Source organism: Oncorhynchus gorbuscha, linkage group LG15, assembly GCF_021184085.1.
Source record: "Oncorhynchus gorbuscha isolate QuinsamMale2020 ecotype Even-year linkage group LG15, OgorEven_v1.0, whole genome shotgun sequence".
Lineage (NCBI taxonomy): Eukaryota > Metazoa > Chordata > Actinopteri > Salmoniformes > Salmonidae > Oncorhynchus > Oncorhynchus gorbuscha.
Window position 1 is genome coordinate 72,857,026 of NC_060187.1, and position 20,975 is coordinate 72,878,000.

The window sequence follows — 20,975 nt, forward strand, 5'->3', positions numbered from 1 at the left end:
TGTGAATGACAGCCTCCCTACTTTTCCCTGGAGGAGAACAGGGAAATGTGACAGAGAGAGAGATAGAGACTGAGCAAGAGAGAGAGAGAAAGAGATAGAGAGAGAGAGAGAGAGAGAGAGAGAGAGAGAGAAGAGAGAGAGAGAGAGAGAGAGAGAGAGAGAGAGAGAGAGAGAGAGAGAGAGAGAGAGAGAGAGAGAGAGAGAGAGAGAGAGAGAGAGAGAGAGAGAGAGAGAGAGGGGTGGTGGGGGGGGGGGTCAGATAGCTGTTCTGTTCTGACACCCCATGGTTGTGTAACTGACATGGCCCTTGGCCTACTTCGGAGGGCTGCTCTATTTCTCTCTTTCTGCAGAGATTATCACGCACGCACGCACGCACGCACGCACGCACGCACGCACGCACGCACGCACGCACGCACGCACGCACACACACACACACACACACACACACACACACACACACACACACACACACACACACACACACACACACACACACACACACACACACACCCTCTACATTATCCCTGACTCCCTCTCTCTCATATTCACTCCCTGTCCCGTTGTCAGGTCAGAAACATTATTCAAGTCTTACTCCTGTTAATGCCATATCACATTCATCTAACAGTAGCTAGAGTTAAGATCAAAACACTCCTGCCCCCCCTCCCCCAGCCAGAATATTAAAATCCTTTGAACTAAAACCTTCCGTTTTCTTCTCTGCCAGAGCTTTTCATCAAGAAAAAAATACATCCTTCCATTTAAATGTTTGAAATGAAAGATCTAAATGTCCACATTCTCTTTATAGAAGCCATTCAGTGTATCACAATGAACGCAATTAAGTCTGGCGAAGCCATTTGCAGGATGTATGAAATGAGAAAAGTGAAAATGATTGAAGATGAGGAGTTGGGGAGGGACTGAGGAGACGGATCAGACAGGAGGACGTTCTAACATGTTCCAATGTTGAGTTTGGCAGAGAGGGGACGCAGTGCTGAGAGCTTAATTCTCCCACCAGAGTGAACAACCCATCCACATCGATGAACACATATGGCAGCCATTTTCTGCCAGATTGGACTTTATACTCCAGTGTTGGCTCCAGCAGAGGACAGCACTCAGACACCACACATTAACTCACATTGCTACCATGTCCTTGCATATTCACAATCAGCATTCCTATTTAATTGTTAGTCTATACTTAATCCTTTTTGCTCCTACTGGAAAAATAGCTTTGTTTAGCTTAGTTTATAACACAGTTATAACCCCTCTTTAGCGTATTATATATAAGTATGTTCTTTTCCTACTTTCCTGACTCTTAACTCTTCCCTGTCAGGACCTGTTTGCGCTGGACGTGGAGGCCTACCGTTACAGTGGGGTGAACATGACTGGCTTTAGGATCCTGAATACGGAGAACAGCCAAGTGGCCTCCATCATAGAGAAGTGGTCCATGGAACGCCTGCAGGCCCCGCCCAAACCTGACTCTGGCCTACTGGACGGCTTCATGACGGTGAGTCATCACTATAGCTACTGTATGGGGCCAATCGGAAATAGCCCCCTATTTACTAACCCCTATTCCCTATAGCCTTTCATCCATTTCGGACGCAGAAGCTACTATGATTGGGCTATTAGTCTATAACTCTTTGTTGCTCTGCTCTTCTGCAAAGTTACGAATATTATTACTATGGAATAGAGGCTTATGCTGGACGTGTTACTGCTGTGTGGCAGAGAAATCCATTCCACCATTAGATTGTTTCCTAGATATTTTAAATATCACATTAGACATTTGATGGAGTAAGGCAGGAATGGTGTTTGGACGTAGACTATGCTTTCTCTGTGTGTGACTGTTGCTAATGCATTATCCGTTAGTGAAACAGCCATGCTGTGAGCATCGCCTTCCTGTGAGCATCCGGCCTGTCCCAGAGGACTGAAACACACAACCTCCTGGGTCCCTGGGCTCTGAGCCCTGTGTGATAACGTGGCTCCTGTTGCATGGATCCAACCCCTATCTGACAACAGCACACAACCAGTAATGACTGTTCTGCAGCAGTCCTACTACACCGCTACTCTCTCTTACCTGGGAGCACTGCCAAAATATGAACTCACCAGAGACAAGGAGAGAGGGAGGACAGGGAGAGCGAGAGAGCGAGCGTGAGAGAGGGAGAGAAAGGGAGAGAGATGACTGGAATTAGGGTTCCAGATTCATTCCAACACAACTGTTAACTTCTTGCGTCGAGCCATCCCGGATCCGGGATCGTGACTACAGCCTCAAGCTCATTACCATAACGCAATGTTAACTATTCATGAAAATCGCAAATGAAATTAAATCAATATGCTAGCTCTCAAGCTTAGCCTTTTATTAACAACACTGTCATCTCAGATTTTCATAATATGCTTCTCAACCATAGCAAAACAAGCATTTGTGTAACAGTATTGATAGCTAGCTTAGCATTTAGCATAGCATTTAGCGCAAGATTTTCACATTTTCACAAAACCAGAAAAGCATTCAAATAAAATCTATCCGCAAGCTCATTAGCATAACGCAACGTTAACTATTCATGAAAATCAATCAATCAATCATTCAAATAAAATAATTTACCTTTGAAGAACTTCAGATGTTTTCAATGAGGAGACTCTCAGTTAGATAGCAAATGTTCAGTTTTTACAAAAATATTATTTGTGTTGACAAATCGCTCCGTTTTCTTCATCACGTTTGGGTAAGAAAAAAAAAGAAAATTAAGTCATTAAAACTTTTTTCAAAATTAACTCCATAATATCGACAGAAACATGGCAAACAATGTTTAGAATCAATCCTCAAGGTGTTTTTCACATATCTATCGACGATAAATCCATCGTGGCAGTTGACTTTCTCTTCTGAAGAAATGGAACGGCGCATGGACCTAAAGATTACGCAATAATTTTGACACAGGACACCGGGCGGACACCTGGTAAATGTAGTCTCTTCTGGTCAATCCTCCAATGATATGCCTACAAATACGTCACAATGCTGCAGACACCTTGGACAAACGACACAAAGGGCAGGCTCATTCCTGGCGCATTCACAGCCATATAAGGAGACATTGGAACACAGCGCCTTCAGGATCTGGGGCATTTCCTGTATGAAACTTCATCTTGGTTTCGCCTGTAGCATTAGTTCTGGGGCACTCACAGATAATATCTTTGCAGTTTTGGAAACGTCAGAGTTTTTTCTTTCCAAAGCTGTCAATTAAATGCATAGTCGAGCATCTTTTCGTGACAAAATATCTTGTTTAAAACGGGAACTTTTTTTATCTAAAAATTAAAAGAGCGCCCCCTATCTCGAAGAAGTTAAGGTGCTAAAAGTGTCATATTCCAGTTGATGGGAAGTGGATGCTGGCTGGGGGTTGATAGCTGTGGCCTCCACACGCCCTCCACACGCATGTACATAAATTAGCTCTCTCAGATCAATAGACTATATGTAGTGGCAAGGACAACTGCAAAGCCCTCTATCAGCTGTTTGTGTTCCCATCTGTTCCTTATGTGGTCTATAAGGCTGGATGAGTATTACTTCATAAGACTGTTGTTTTGGATCAGAATCATCAGAAGATTAATTCCAGGGGAGGTACTGTGCTGTGACCCCGCTCATCAGGGAATTAATGGCGTAGTTGGAAGGCGGGGATTGATTCATTAGACAAATGGCAATCAGTCAGCAGCTAATGCATATTGACATGGCGAAAGGTTCCGTAAACGTTTGATTAATGGCTTCATTTGTGAGCTGTATTTACAGTCTAGTGTCCTTAAGTACTGAACCGCTGATGTAACTTATGGACTGGCGATCGTGACAGATTACACCCAGAGCAACACAAAGACTCAGCTATTTTTATACAGCTCTTTGTTTTGGGCCCACTGCTTTCAAAGTTTATTGTTTGAAACACTATGGAAATGTTGTGTGTTTCTTTGTGTGTGTGTTTGTGTATGGATGGATTGTTTTTTTCTACAACGATGTTGGAAAGAATGGAGAGTAAATGGAGAACAGGCAAAGTCATATCCACCAAAAAGGGGTGAAGAGGTAGACAAATCCTGGTCCAGGCACCAGGTTTTTAAAACAAATTTTAACACGTTGGATTTGACTTTTCTGTGTGATTTAATCCCTGTTCCTCTCCTACTCTTTGATCTGCAGAACAGAGCACTCTGAGAGATTAGAGAGAGGTGGTCCTCTCCCACCTAGCTTGGCTACAGCCTTGTTATTTTGGCTTAAATTGATCTCGGTGCCTGCCTTATTTGGCTGTGACTCACGAAAGATTCCTGTCGCCTGTAAAACCTCAGAAACAAACCCCAGTGCCAAAGAGGATAATGATCAAACTGACTAATTTTCATTTTCACCCCAGGATGTATTTTTCTGCTTCTTCTATTTTTTCTAGATTTGTTTGTGTGCTGCAATGCTGAATGGTAAAGCTTAATTCTGCACCTCATTCCTTTATGCTACAATTAATCTTCCTTTGGAGAAGGAAGTCCTGCCCTGTCACGGCTTAACACGCATAATGAAAATGACCTAACAAGCCCTACAGGTTCATTAGCATAATTTCTCCTGCTTGCTAATTGCTTTAGCTTCTGTCTGTTTCACTCTGAGGCGGCTAGGCTAATCTCGAGGAGATTCCCAAAACACCCAGGCATGACCATAAATCCTACAATGTATCTCCCTGTCTTGAGTTGGAGAGGGGAGGCATTACTTTTTAACCAGCTCTCTCTTTGGGTCAGGGCAGATACCTAACCCCACAATTTGAATGTAGTTGCCTGCTGTTTTGTTTAAGTCAGGGGTTTGAGGATAAAATGGTGTTCCTGTAATGGAAACCTAGCAACCACACCATCGGTAATCATACCAATACTTCCCCCATGAAGAAGGATAGACATAGATCCAGGGCAAATTCAAATGGACACGTCTGTGCTACTGGGTGGGTTGCCATTTTGTGATTTACAGCTAGGCTATCATTACATGTCCGGCTATGGGGAATACTTCTCAATAACAGCAGTCAAACACATGTGGAATCACATTACTCAACCATCACTCAAACAGCCACATACATCATATTGCAGACTGAAAGACTGGCAGAAAATCTTCCAGATGTAAAGAATGAAACCAGACATAGAAACAGTATCGAGACAGAGAAAGAGACCGGTTGAATGGAGAAGGAGAAAGATTGAGAAAATGGAGGAGAGAGAGAGAGAGAGAGAGAGAGAGAGAGAGAGAGAGAGAGAGAGAGAGAGAGAGAGAGAGAGAGAGAGAGAGAGAAAGAAAGAAAGAGAAAGAGTGAGAGAGAGAGAAAACAGTGTGGAGAGATTGAGAGAATAATTATTCTGTGCTCTCTTAGCCGTCCCCTCGGCTCAGCGCCTTCTCCTGATCGACCTGTCCATCACACCGTCACCATGGCATCTCCGGGGTAATCTCCCTGAGTTGCAGCAAGGGGCGGAGAACATGGCTGCTGCCTGACGGAGAAGGGGGAACTGACCCTGGCCAGCTAGCAGGCTGCTGGACAAGCCCTGAACACACCTGAACAGCCCTGGACAGACCGGGCCACCAGGGTCAGCAGGATCAGCAGGGTCAGCAGGATCAGCAGGGTCAGCAGGATAGTCAGGATAGTCCCTGGACAGCAGGATAGTCCCTGGACAGACCCTGGACAGACCCTGGATAGTCCCTGGACAGACCCTGGACAGACCCTGGACAGTCCCTGGACAGACCCTGGACAGTCCCTGGACAGACCCTTGACAGACCCTTGACAGTCCCTGGACAGTCCCTGGACAGACCCTGGACAGTCCCTGGACAGACCCTGGACAGACCCTGGACAGTCCCTGGACAGACCCTGGACAGACCCTGGACAGACCCTGGGATAAGACACGTATTATTCCAGTACTATGACAACCCTCCAATAGAAGTGAGAGCTACTATATGGGAGTGAGCGATATTTCTTTAGCAGATATTGGCATCCTCTTCAGTCTTGGTTTTGTAATGAACCCCATTTCAACTTCATTTCTCCACCCCACAGATGAAGCTCCTCTATCTAAGCTGTGGCCATCTGCCTCTCTCTGTATTTCAGGCCAGCTCGCTCTTTTTGTGGCTGAGGGTCGTGTATTTGGGATTTGGCCCTGCATCTGTCCACATGCGGGGAGAGGAATTTGGAAGTGGAGTATGTGTGGGCATTATTCTGGCAGCTGGTTAGCATGTGTGGTAGCTGGCAGAGACAGGCAGTGCCCCCCTCTTATACCAAGGCCAGAGGCTCTACTGCTGCTGAGATGACCCAAAACTAGACCATTCTCATCCTTTATCCTATTCAATACCTCTGCAAAGCACACACTGTGTGGTTTTAGGTCTTCCTATTGGATTACCATTTGACAAGCTTTTACTAGATTATACCACAACATTTATTGAAACATCTTGAATCTGATTGGTTAGTAATCCTATCCTTTAGTCCAATCAGTGGAAGCAGACTATAGCCCACTTAAAACGTAGATTTATAAATAAAGTAGTATGTGTGTCCATTTTGTGTTCTGGCTGAGCTGCTGTCATTTGTTGTTGGTGCTGTGGTGGCTGTGTGTAGCATGCTGGTGGTGTGTGTGGGTTTGTGTATGCAGGTGTGTGTTTTATAGTGTGTGTGTGTGTGTGTGTGCGCGTGTGTGTGTGTCACGCTGTCACATAAGTGTGCACAGACACGGGGCTGCATTAATAACTATGTGCCCCACGGTATCGCCGCCAGGTATCAGCATAGACAGGTGTCCCTGGAGATGGGTTACTACGGAAACAGAGTGATAATCTAGATCTTGTAAACAGGGCTGGCATTTTGTCCTCCCCCAATCCCCCATCCACCCATTCTGACATCCTCTCCTCTCCTCTCCTCTCCTCTCCTCTCCTCTCCTCTCCTCTCCTCTCCTCTCCTCTCCTCTCCTCTCCTCTCCTCTCCTCTCCTCTCCTCTCCTCTCCTCTCCTCTCCTCTCCTCTATTCCCCTTCTTTTCACCATCACCCTATCCTCCATCCACCCCACTCCTCTCTTCTCCTCTATCCCCTTCCCTGTTTCTCTCTCCTCAATACCCTCTCCTCTCCCTCAGGATCAGCAGGTAGCCTAGTGGTTAAAAGCGTTGGGCCAGTAACCATTCTGCCCTTGAGCGATGCAGTTAACCCCCAACAGCGGATTAAGGCAGCCCCCCGCACTGCTCTGATTCAGAGGGGTTGGGTTAAATGTGAAAGACACACACAACTGACTAGATCTCCTCTCCTCCAGGGACTGCTGCCAGCTCCACATATCATCCCACTGTTCCCCTGAGAACTATGAGCCATGTTACTCTCTCCCACTATCAAACTTCTACTCTCAGTCTGAAACATGTGAAAAATCTCCATGTTAAGAATCTGACTCTATATCTAACTCTTATAATTTCCCCATCCTCCCTCTCCTTTCCTCAGCCTCCCACTCCTTTCCTCATCCTCCCTCTCCTTTTCTGATCCTCGCTCTCCTTTCCTCATCATAGCTCTCCTTTCCTCATCCTCCCTCTCCTTTCCTCATCCTCCCTCTCCTTTCCTCATCCTCATCTTCCCTCTCCTTTCCTCATCCTCATCTTCCCTCTCCTTTCCTCATCCTCATCTTCCCTCTCCTTTCCTCATCCTTCCTCTCCTTTCCTCATCCTCATCTTCCCCCTCCTTTCCTCATCCTTCCCCTCCTTTTCTCATCATCCCACTCCTTTCCTCATCCTCCCTCTCCTTTCCTCATCCTCCCTGTCATTATCTCATCATCCTTCTCCTTTTCAAAATGTCCCTGTCTTTTAAGTGTTTCTGGGAGTGACGTTGCATCTGTAATGAGCTGCTGGTCTCAGACCGACTCAACTCCAGCCAGCGTCACGAGCCATCGTTAGATCAGTTACCCAAAGTGCACTGCTCCCAGCCATGTGCTGCACCCTGATTACACACAGCGACAGTGGCAGATCTCTAGAGCCAGAGTTACTGTAGATCCAACACTGACGAGAGCTCAGAGAGAGGCGGGTAGAGGGAAAGCGAGAGAGAGAGAGAGAGAGAGAGAGAGAGAGAAGGAGAAGAAGAAAGAGAGAGAGAGTGAGAGGGATAGAGAAAGAGAAAGAGGGACAGGGAAGAAGATGTATATATATATGAGAGAGAGAAAGTATATATATATATATGTATATATATGAGAGAGAGAAAGCGAGGGAGAAAAAGAGAGAGAGAGAAAGAGACAAATCAAATCAAATGTTATTTGTCACATGCTTCATAAACAACAGGTGTTGACTAACAGTGAAATGCTTATTTACAGGCCCTTCTCAACAATGCAGGGAGAAAAAGGTATAGAAAGAGTAGAAAATGATATTAACATAAAGTGAATAACGATAACGTGGCTGTATGCAGAGAAAAGAAGAGAGATAGCGAGAGAGAGAAAGAAAGATGGATGAAAGTAAAGCTGGAGATAAAGCAACGATTGACATTGCCATGTCTATAGAGTAAGTGAAGAGTTTATTTCCAAAACGCTATATCCACCAATTTTTCACATTTGTTTTTTTTCATCTGAGATGATTGCTTATGGGTATAATCATGTGTCAAATATTTGTGTCAAATATTTATGTTCTCAGATTTTTAATTTGTAGATTTTAGATGTGTATTAAAATGTTTTTTTGTTGTTGTTGCAAAACACTATATATCCATTGTTTAGCTAGAATGGAATGTTTGTATCCTGTATATTTGACTGTGATATGTGGTTGTCTCACCTAGCTTTCTTAAAGTCAAGTCGCTCTGCATAAGAGCATCTGCTAAATGACTTAAATGTAAAATGTTAACAGTTTACATAATAGATCTCATGTTGCTGTATTGATTCATTTAAAAACAAATATTGATGTTACAAATGTATCATTTGTACAGTTCTTTAAAAAATGTAGTTATTTGTTACATTTGACTGTGTAAAACCTACTGTAGCAGGTACTAGTTATCGGAGCGGATATATAGTGTTTTGCAAAAACACTTTATTTTTCTCTCTGATATGAAACCATCAAGTGATAGGTTTCAAACAAATATATATCTGTCATTGAAAAACCCCATGGCGTGATTAGATAGTGAAAAAACACACCGATCTCTTTCATAAGTTCTTTAATCAATAAAAACTCATTTACCAACAGTTCAGAAAATTGAAAAATAGTGTTTTGCAAAGAAACTCTTTAGTAAGTATAGTTCAAGGCTACAGCCAGCGTCATAACAGGGCACAGCTTTATAACAGAGAGAGAGAGACACTGGCAGGTAAAGGGATTCACCTTTCCTCCTCTGCAGAATGACCTCAATGTATTGATGCACTCAAAGCCAGCTCAGTACAATCTTGAATCCTATTCCATTTCCTTTGGCATTCATCTAGACAGTATATATATACTAACCTTTGTTGAAGATCATCGTAAACACCAACACATGTCGTATGCCTATCATGTTAGACGTTATTCAAATTTCAAACACGTTTCATTTCCGTGTTTGGAATTTGAAACATTACACTGAAATTGCTGCTCGTATCATTTTACATATATTTCAGCCACATCCTGTATAACCGATGCTCATTATAAACATACATATTAAACTGTAGCTCCGCTCAGAGAGCCCTTGGAGCCAATTCCTCTTTTTGCTCATTATCTATCGTTGCTGGGGAAACCACCAGATTCAGTTGAGTGTTTAAGGCTATTATTTCTCCTGATGCTGTGTCTTAGTCACACCATGCTTGATTCTGCTAGTTAAGCACTCTGGTTCTGCACACACGCACACACTATAGCTCTCTGCTCTGCGGCTTCATGTCTGTAGTCTGCCCTATTCAAGGCTGGCCTGGGCAGCATTTGTATGCCTGACAGAGTGGGGCTCTTTTTAATTGGAAAAGCTCCTCTTAAAGACTTAAAAACTAATTTATGTTCCTGAGAGCTGAGATCAAATGGTAAGCAGGAGGGAGGAGGGGGGTGAAAGGGGGTGAGGGGGGGTGGAGGGAGAAGAGAGGGGGAGGAGAGATCACAGGGGGTCGGCTATATGTCTAGTCCACTCAGAGCTGGGTTGGAGAAGGGAGGCTAAAACCCCCTCTCTTTATCACTGTAATAATGTAACCACATTGGACTTCAGAAACTGCAACATTTCAACATCTCACTTCACCCACACTATGTGTGTGGCACCCCCTTTACTGCACTGGACTGTCAGGACTCATCTCACTTCACCCACACTATGTGTGTGGCACCCCCTTTACTGCACTGGACTGTCAGGACTCATCTCACTTCACCCACACTATGTGTGTGGCACCCCCTTTACTGCACTGGACTGTCAGGACTCATCTCACTTCACCCACACTATGTGTGTGGCACCCCTTTACTGCACTGGACTGTCAGGACTCATCTCACTTCACCCACACTATGTGTGTGGCACCCCTTTACTGCACTGGACTGTCAGGACTCATCTCACTTCACCCACACTATGTGTGTGGCACCCCTTTACTGCACTGGACTGTCAGGACTCATCTCACTTCACACACACTATGTGTGTGGCACCCCCTTTACTGCACTGGACTGTCAGGACTCATCTCACTTCACCCACACTATGTGTGTGGCACCCCCTTTACTGCACTGGACTGTCAGGACTCATCTCACTTCACACACACTATGTGTGTGGCACCCCCTTTACTGCACTGGACTGTCAGGACTCATCTCACTTCACCCACACTATGTGTGTGGCACCCCCTTTACTGCACTGGACTGTCAGGACTCATCTCACTTCACACACACTATGTGTGTGGCACCCCCTTTACTGCACTGGACTGTCAGGACTCATCTCACTCACATAATCTGAACAGTTTTAACTTGCACACAGTTTATGGTAAGAATGAGCTATATAGATAACACAGATTATGATATTAAACTAATCTAGTTCTCACACAATAATACACATTCAAGTGTTCATTCTCATCAGTAACCACAGCGTTCTCTCAGAATTACCCATGATGCAATGTTTTTATCAAATCAAAGTATATTTGTCACATGCGCCGTATACAACAGATGTCGGTAGACCTTACAGTTAAATGCTTACTTACAGGCTCTAACCAATAGCGCAAAACAAGGTTTTAGGTGAACAATAGGCAAGTAAAGAAATAAAACAACAGTAAAAAGACAGGCTATATACAGTAGCGAGGCTATTAAAGTAGCGAGGCTACATACAGACACCGGTTAGTCAGACTGATTGAGGTAGTATGTACATGTAGATATGGATAAAGTGACTATGCATATATGATGAACAGAGCGTAGCAGTAGTGTAAAAGAGGGGTTGGCAGGTGGTGGGTGGCGGGACACAATGCAGATAGTCCGTGTAGCCAATGTGCGGGGGCACCGGTTAGTCGGGCTAATTGAGGTAGTATGTCCATAGTTAAAGTGACAATGCATATATGATAAACAGAGAGTAGCAGCAGAGTAAAAAGAAGGGTTGGAGGGGGAACACAATGCAAATAGTTCTGGTAGCCATTTGATTACCTGTTCAGGAGTCTTAAGACTTGGGGGTAAAAACTGTTGAGAAGCCTTTTGGTCCTAGACTTGGCACTCAGGTACCGCTTGCCATGCGGTAGTAGAGAGAACAGTCTATGACTGGGGTGGCTGGGGGCTTTGACAATTTGTAGGGCCTTCCTGGATGGCAGGCAGCTTAGCCCCAGTGATGTACTGGGCGGTACGCACTACCCTCTGTAGTGCCTTGTGGTCGGAGGCCGAGCAATTGCCGTACCAGGCAGTGATGCAACCAGTGATCTCGATGTTGCATCTGTAGAACATTTTGAGGATCTCAGGACCCATGCCAAATCTTTTCAGTCTCCTGAGGGGAAATAGGCTTTGTCGTGCCCTCTTCACGACTGTCTTGGTGTGTTTGGACCATTCTAGTTTGTTGGTGATGTGGACACCAAGGAACTTGAAGCTCTCAACCTGCTCCACTACAGCCCCGTCGATGAGAATGGGGGTTGTGTTTGGTTCAGGGATGTAATGTTGCTGTGAGCCACGGGTGAGTCAGGTATAAACCTGCAGCTGCTCAGACATGTACACACACACATGCACATAAACACACATGCACATACAAAGAGAGCTCAAAAACAAGGCCTCTGGGCTACCTTCCTCCTCTTCAAAACAAAAAGACATCAAGACAGCCAAAGGGAATCTGATGGCATGGCCTCACTTTGACTCTTTTCTTACCTTGACTGAAAGAGCCTCTCATCAGACAGCTGCTCACAGGGCTTCTGTAGGTGTTATCGAGCAGAGACGTTCTCCTTATATTCAATCCCTTGCCTCCAGGATTATAGGCAGGGCCTGGAGGACATTTTCCTACTTGAATGAATGAATTATATTCAATACAAGGTCACAGTCGTTAGAATGCAGGATCGGGTGATGAGCCACCATGATAAACATCTCATGCAAAATTCAATAAGAAAAGACAATACCACAGTCCTAGCTTTGCGATGTATATTATCCAATTCACATTTATTCTGGCAATAATACCAAGAATGTGTGAAGAAGTGCTGCAAATGTACTGTTAGCCTCACAATGACTGACTTACAAGAGCTGGAGGTTTAGAATAGACTGTCTATTCAAAATCCTCATCCAAATCCCCCTAACAACACATCTCACGCCCGCCAAGCTAACATTAGACTTATATTAGACATATGTTATGTAAATGAAAGTTCACTTAATAACCTCTACGGACTGTGGCCAAACAGATGACCTGTCCAATTCAACATTTGGTTACATTTTGAAGTGTAATGTAGTCTTGGATGACCAGTTCAATTCCACATTGATATGGTTCTTAAACATAATGTATAATGGTCCTGTCATATTGTCCTGAGGGTCAAATAAAGGGTCAGAGTTAATGAAATGGAAGAAAACGGACTAAAACGGGGAAGGATCACCAGAACAGGTCCAATCAGAAACGCTTGTTTTTGTTTTCCGTTTAAAAATGTTTTGCGACAGTGTGTCCTAATGAATAGGACCAGGTGTCCAATCTGCCCCGTGGGTCCTGTCTGTACTGGGCTGGGGGAAAGAATGGAGAAGAGGGCTCTAGCAGAAATGAAGAGAGACAATAAAACAGACAGACAGCAAGAATGTGAAGCAGCTTGATCTTGAGACTCTTCTTCTTCTTACAAGATGGGATTTTCACGGAACATGAAAGCAAACTCACTCAGCTACAGTCAAAGTACCTGAAGGTATAAAAACCAAAGCTTACCTCTTAAATAAATCTTAGAAAGGAACAAACCGTTTTTCTTCCTTTTTCTTCCAGTTGCTGCTGCTTTTAGACTACTCCTCCAGTGGGACTGTGACAGTGCAGTGAAGTGAAAAGGTTTTGCTCAGCCTGCGGCGAATCCTCATGGTACCAACCTGATGGCAGGCGACGGTGATCCGCTAGACTCTGTGTTTGCGTTTGTGTGTGTGTTTGTGTGTATGTATATTTGTGTGTGTGTGTGTGTGTGTGTGTGTGTGTGTGTGTGTGTGTGTGTGTGTGTGTGTGTGTGTGTGTGTGTGTGTGTGTGTGTGTGTGTGTGTGTGTGTGTGTGTGTGTGTGTGTGTGTGTGTGTGTGTGTGTGTGTGTGTGTGTGTGTTGCAACCTCTGGGAGACAAGTCTCTAGTTAGTTGTGAGATGTGAGATCTGTTCAGTGTGGATTACAGGAGAGCAAAGAAGTGAGAGAAGTGGAGTATAAAATTATAGATTTTGTTATTTTCAGAAAGGACCTTAAGAGAGGAGCTAAAATTAGCAGCTGTGTGATGTAATGGGTTTTGACCAACAGCCAACAACATCTTACATCTATTTGTGGGCACAGCTAATAACACAACAACTGCTGCTTGGAGGTTTTCATGAGCTTCATCTATGAGTCATTCCTGGATCTCTGTGCAGTCAAGAGAGACACAGTTGTGTTTCTATGATATTTGTCCACCACACACTGTTCACCTCAAGACAAAACAAGCCATAGGAAGACCGTAGGGAGGATCAAAGAACTTCCCCGAGAGGAAGTTCTGGGGTAATTCACACACCCGTTCAGACCTCTGCTCTCCCCGGCTAATTACTTTGACCCTAACTATCACAAAACTCTGCTTTTTCAATCCGTTTCCCTGCTCCCTGTTTTAAAGTCATAAAGCCTGATGACTCTCCTCATGAGTTTGGCCATTAAGGAGAAAAGAAAATGGACTAGATAATCTGGGTAGAGGAGGTCTGTTTGTTTGTGTGTGTGTGTGCACCAGGTAGGATGACTCTATCAGGTTCCTAATGGAGAAACCCTGCTGGCGGAGGTACTTGTCGTCTGGAAGAGGGTAGTGAGAGGGAGCACAGACCCACATTACAAGCCCAAATGGCCTTATTGTCAACACGCAGTGGAAAAACTGCCCATGCTAGATTAGATAACCTAGGGCCCTCAACAACAACAATGAGGCTGTGTGTGTGTGTGAGAGAGAGAGAGAGAGAGAGAGAGAGAGAGAGAGAGAGAGAGAGAGAGAGAGAGAGAGAGAGAGAGAGAGAGAGAGAGAGAGAGAGAGAGAGAGAGAGAGAGAGAGAGAGAGAGAGAGAGAGAGAGAGAGAGAGAGAGAGAGAGAGAGAGAGCAGAAAGGGAGAAAGTTGGCAAAGAAAGAGAGGGAGAATGACTGGGTGAGAGGCAATGACGATAAATGTGTGACTGAAAACAGATGATTTCCTATTTAACACTCCATTGAGTTCCCCCATTATTCTGGGTCCTGGCTGGAGCCATGATGGTGGCAGTAGTTTCCCCCTGGTTCACAATAACAGCCATCTGCAGCCACACACTGCTGCTTCAATTTCCCCACAATGGAGCCACTGAGAATATCAGACATGCTGCAGTCCACTGGAGAGTGCGTGTACACTGGAGTGTGTGTCTATGTTTGTGTGTGGGTGTGTGTCTGTGTGTGTGCACAGTACACTTCCCAACAGACTAACAGCAATCAACAGCCCACCCATCACCATCTCAGTAATAGGGAGAATGGGTTCAATAGGCGACATTGTCAACAGATGTTTTCTGTGGAAATGATCTTGCAGTGAAAATTGGAGGGACTTTTCATTTTCTAGTCTGACAGAATAGCATCCAGTAATGGAGGAATAGCGGGAGAGAGAGGAAGAGGGAGAGAGGGGAAGGGGAATAGAGGGAGAGAGGGGAAGAGGAATAGAGGGAGAGAGGAGAAGAGGGAGAGAAGGAGAGAGGGGAAGAGGGAGAGAGGGAGAAATGGGAAGAGAAGGAGAGAGGGGAAGAGGGAGAGAGGGGAAGAGGAATAGAGGGAGAGAGGGGAAGAGGAGGAGTGGGAGAGAGGGGAAGAGGAATAGAGGGAGAGAGGGGAAGAGGAAGAGAGGGGAAGAGGAGAAGAGGGAGAGAGGAAGAGGAATAGAGGGAGATGGAGATGGGAAGATAAGGAGAGAGGGGAAGAGGAATAGAGGGGGAGAGGGGAAGAGGAGAAGTGGGAGAGAGGGGAAGAGGAATAGAGGGAGAGAGGGGAAGAGGAATAGAGGGAGAGAAGGAGAGAGGGGAAGAGGGAGAGAGGGGAAGAGGAATAGAGGGGGAGAGGGGAAGAGGAGAAGTGGGAGAGAGGGGAAGAGGAATAGAGGGAGAGAGGGGAAGAGGAATAGAGGGAGAGAAGGAGAGAGGGGAAGAGGGAGAGAGGGGAAGAGGAATAGAGGGGGAGAAGGAGAGAGGGGAAGAGGGAGAGAGGGGAAGAGGGAGAGAGAGAGAGGGGAAGAGGAATAGAGGGAGAGAGCCGAAGAGGGAGAGAAGGAGAGAGTGGAAGACGGAGAGATGGGAAGAGGAATAGAGTGAGAGAGGGGATGAGGGAGAGAAAGAGAGAGGGAGAGAGCTTTTCATGTTCGCTTCACACACATTGTGTCTGATTCTGGTGTGTGGTAACAGACTGTAATGGTGGACCAGAATTGAATGATTTGTTTTTCCTGTTTAATAAAACCCATAGATCCAGAAACAAATACCAACAGATACCAGGTAGCAGTTTTAATGTGTGCACAAGTCTTAGTAATACTATCACAGTCAAGGAAGGGGAAACACACACATCCATCAGTGTGCTTGGGCGCATGAGCTCGTGAGAGGAGGGAAAAGGAGAGAGAAAGAAGAGAGAGAAAGTGTAAGAGAAAGAGCAAGAGAGAGACAGAGGGGCAGACAGAGAGATGGTGGGAGGGAGAAGGAGAGAGAGAAGGAGGGATAGCCAGATGGAGAGATGGTGGGAATGTGACACTGAGACTGTGTGGAGGATAATGAGACACAGTGGCAGGCTGGGCCTTGGTATGCTTTAGGACTGTTTGCCAAACAATGAGGCCCTGCAAACCCAATTAAAGGGCAGATTTCCCCCAGGAAGAAAGAAAATGTGAAATTATCCCTGCTTGTTAAAGCTGTCACTTAATTTCAATCAAATTATTACTTATGATCCCAGGGACCTCTCGGCTAATTGTTTTTCTCTCTCTCTCTCTCCTCTGCTTAGGTTTCAGTGACAGGAAGAGGCTGTTCTCTGTCTGGTGAATGGGTTTATCATAGATAGCAGAGCATTTACTATTAGATGTGTGTCTGACTTTAGATGCATCATTTCTCTACTGTGGCTTACGGCCAATATTCATTGTAAAGTGAACTACACTGTGATCCTTTTATACAGTGTCAGCAGTAGGGGCTATATTTAGATGGTTGTACTTTGTATTTCTCGATGGCTGATTATCAAGGTCCACATTTTTCATTTTGCATTCGTTTCCTTTTTCATACGACTTTTCTGTTGGTTATCTTCACTAGGGTAGGGGGCAGCATTCGGAATTTTGGATGAAAAGCGTGCCCAAATTAAACTGCCTGCTACTCAGGCCCAGAAGATAGGATATGCATATAATTAGTAAATTTGGATAGAAAACACTCTACAGTTTCCAAAACTGCTAACTTCTTGCGTCGAGCCATCCCGGATCTGGGATCGTGACTACAGCCTCAAGCCAATTACCATAATGCAACGTTAACTATTCATGAAAATCGCAGATGAAATGAAATCAATATGCTAGCTCTCAAGCTTAGCCTTTTGTTAACAACACTGTCATCTCAGATTTTCAAAATATGCTTCTCAACCATAGCAAAACAAGCATTTGTGTAACAGTATTGATAGCTAGCGTAGCATTTAGCGTAGCATTTAGCATTAGCTTTCAGCAGGCAACATTTTCACAAAAACCAGAAAAGCATTCAAATAAAATAATTTACCTTTGAAGAACTTTGGATGTTTTCAATGAGGAGACTCTCAGTTAGATAGCAAATGTTCAGTTGTTCCTGAAAGATTATTTGTTTAGGACAAATCGCTCCGTTTTCTGCATCACGTTTAGCTACGAAAAAAACCTGTATCCAGGATTGTGTAAATCTATCCGCAAGCTCATTAGCATAACGCAACGTTAACTATTCATGAAAATCGCAAATGAAATGAAATAAATCTATTTGCTCTCAAGCTTAGCCTTTTGTTAATAACACTGTCATCTCAGATTTTCAAAATATGCTTTTGAACCATAGCTAAATAAACATTTGTGTAACAGTATTGATAGCCTAGCATAGGATTTATGCCTGGCTTTCAGCATGCAACATTTTCACAAGAACCAGAAAAGCATTCAAATAAAATAATTTACCTTTGAAGAACTTCAGATGTTTTCAATGAGGAGACTCTCAGTTAGATAGCAAATGTTCAGTTTTTACAAAAAGATTATTTGTGTTGACAAATCGCTCCGTTTTCTTCATCACGTTTGGGTAAGAAAAAAAAGAAAATTAAGTCATTAAAACTTTTTTCAAAATGAACTCCATAATATCGACAGAAACATGGCAAACGATGTTTAGAATCATTCCTCAAGCTGTTTTTCACATATCTATCGATGATAAATCCTTCGTGGCAGTTGACTTTCTCTTCTGAAGAAATGGAACGCACATGGACCTAGAGATTACGCAATAATTTCGACACAGGACACCGGGCGGACACCTGGTAAATGTAGTCTTTTATGGTCAGTCTTCCAATGATATGCCTACAAATACGTCACAATGCTGCAGACACCTTGGGGAAATGACAGAAAGGGCAGGCTCATTCCTGGCGCATTCACAGCCATATAAGGAGACATTGGAACACAGCGCCTTCAGAATCTGGGGCATTTCCTGTATGAAACTTCATCTTGGTTTCGCCTGTAGCATTAGTTCTGGGGTACTCACAGATAATATCTTTGCAGTTTTGGAAACGTCAGAATTTTTTCTTTCCATAGCTGTCAATTACATGCATAGTCGAGCATCTTTTCGTGACAAAATATCTTGTTTAAAACGGGAACTTTTTTTATCCAAAAATTAAAAGAGCGCCCCCTATCTCGAAGAAGTTAAAATAATGTCTGTGAGTATAACATAACTGATATGGAAGGCGAAAACCTGAGGAAAATCCAACCAGGAAGTACTATTATTTTGAAAGGCTGTTTTTATAAGAAGTGTATCTTTAAAATGGTGTATAATACTTGTATGTTTGAGGAGTTGTAATTATGGGATTTCTGTTGTTTTGAATTTGGCGCCCTGCAATTTCACTGGCTGTTGTTAGCTAGCGTCCCACCCACTTGTACCAGAGAGGTTATTGAGATGTCTGCCAAAGCTACATTTAGCTGTTAACAGACAGACAAAGGACATTAATGTTCCATTGGATTATCATAGTCACATTGTGTTGAGAAACATAAACTGTTGTGGCCTTGTGCTCCACAGAGAGCAATGAGGAGTAAGTAAGTAAGCTATCCATAGACAGACAGAGGTTCTAATGTAGCTGACTACTGTGACATAGAGCTGCTATCCATAGACAGACAGAGATTCTAATGTAGCTGACTACAGTGACATAGAGCTGCTATCCATAGACAGGTTTTAAGGCTTTGGGGTTGTTGACTCCCAGCCTGGAGATCAGAGCGATGTCAACTTACCAACATTACCAACATAATTTGTTCGCACCACCACCCAGGGCATTTGATCTGATTCCAGAGGCCGACCCAAAACAACGTCGCCACAGAAGAGGTAGACGGAGCGGCCTTCTGGTCAAACTTTGGAGGCGCGCACACCACCCACTGCTTCCGAGAATTCAACTCGCTAATGTCCAGTCTCTAGATAACAAGGTAGACAAAATTAGGGCAAGGGTTGCTTTCCAGAGAGACATCAGGGATTGTAATACGGAAACATGGATCTCTCGGGATATGTTGTCGGAGTCAGTACAGCCCCCAGGATTCTTTATGCGTCGCTTCATGATTAACGACTCATGGTGTAATCGTAACAATATACAGGAGCTCAAGTCCTTTTGTTCACCTGACCTAGAATTCCTCACACTCAAATGCCGACCTTATTATCTTCCAAGATAATTCTCGCCGGTTATTGTCACAGCCGTGTATATCCCCCTCAAGCCAATACCACAACGGCCCTCAAGGAATTTCACGGGACTCTATGCAAACTGGGAACCATATATCTTGAGGCTGCATTTATTGGAGCTGGGGATTTTAACAAAGCAAATTTGAGAACAAGGCTACCAAAACTCTATCAGCATATTGATTGTAGCACTCATGCGGGCAATAAACTGGATCACTGCTACGCTAACTTCCGCGATGCATACAAGGCCCTCCCCTGCCCTCCTTTTGGCCAATCTGACTATGACTCCATTTTACTCCTCCCCTCCTATAAGAAGAAACTCAAACAGGATGTACCCATGACAAGAACAATTCAGCACTGGTCTGACTAATCTAGTCAGACTAGTCCATGCTTCAAGTTTGTTTTGATCATGCGGACTGGGACATGTTCCAGGGAGCCTCAGAGAATAATATTGATTTATATGCTGATTCGGTGAGTGAGTTTATAAGAAAGTGCATTGGAGATGTTGTACCCACTGTGACTATTAAAACCTACTCTAACTAGAAACCGTGGATAGATGGCGGCATTCGCGCAAAACTGAAAGTGCCTCTTCAACCTCAGGAGGCTGAAGAAATTTGGCTTGCCACCTAAAACCCGCACAAACTTTTACAGATGCACAATTGAGAGCTTCCTGTCGGGCTGTATCACCACCTGGTATGGCAACTGTACCACCTACAACCGCAGGGCTCTCCAGAGGGTTGTGCAGGTCTGCACAACACATCACCAGGGGCAAACTACCTGCCCTCCAGGACACCTACACCACCCAATGTCACAGGGAGGCCAAAAAGATCATCAAGGACAACAACCACCTGAGCCACTGCCTGTTCAACCCGCTACCATCCAGAAGGCGAGGTCAGTACAGGTGTATCAAAGCTGGGACCGAGAGACTGAAAAACAGCTTCTGGCCACCAGATTGTTAAACAGCCATCAATAACACAGAGAGGCTACTGCCTCCATACAGACTTGAAAACATTGGACACTCTAACAAATGGATCACTAGTCACTTTATTAATGCCACTTTAATAATGATGTTTACATATCTTGCATTACTCTTCCAATATGTATATGCTGTATTTTATACCATCTCTTGCATCTTGCCTATGCCGCTCCGTCATTGCGCATCCTTATATTTATATGTATATATTCTTATCCCATCCCTTAGATCTTTGTGTATTAGGTAGTTTTGTGGAATTTTTAGATTGCTTGTTAGATATTACTGCACTGTCGGAACATGAAGCACAAGCATTTCGCTACACTCGCAATAACATCTGCTAACCATGTGTATGTGACCAATAAAATGTGATTTGATTTGATTGTATCACTCATGAAAGTCTTCTGTGATTTAATATGGAAGAAGAAGAGCAGATCAGTTGCTGTGAATGAGCACTGTTTTGCTATTGAGAGGAAGGCCTTCCTGAAAGCCACACAGAGCTACGCTGCAGCAGTAAATCAACACTAGAACTATTCCAGAGGGGAAAAGGGTCTCGTCTTGAATTGACTTCCTCCATGACAGAGTTTGGAGAGATGAGTTCACACATACTGTATAATCTAGATGTGCCTACACACACGCACGC

The 20,975-nt window shown here is 44.2% G+C and overlaps 1 protein-coding gene across 2 annotated transcripts in view; it reads left to right on the forward strand.

Annotated features, from left to right (window-relative positions):
- LOC123997959 (glutamate receptor ionotropic, kainate 2-like) overlaps positions 1-20,975 on the forward strand; it is a 277,808-nt gene that overhangs the window by 106,283 nt on the left and 150,550 nt on the right. For both annotated transcript variants that reach the window (XM_046302713.1, XM_046302711.1), the window contains exon 7: positions 1,325-1,498. In XM_046302713.1, coding sequence (XP_046158669.1) covers positions 1,325-1,498 — 174 coding nt within the window. The remainder of the gene's footprint in view (positions 1-1,324; positions 1,499-20,975) is intronic.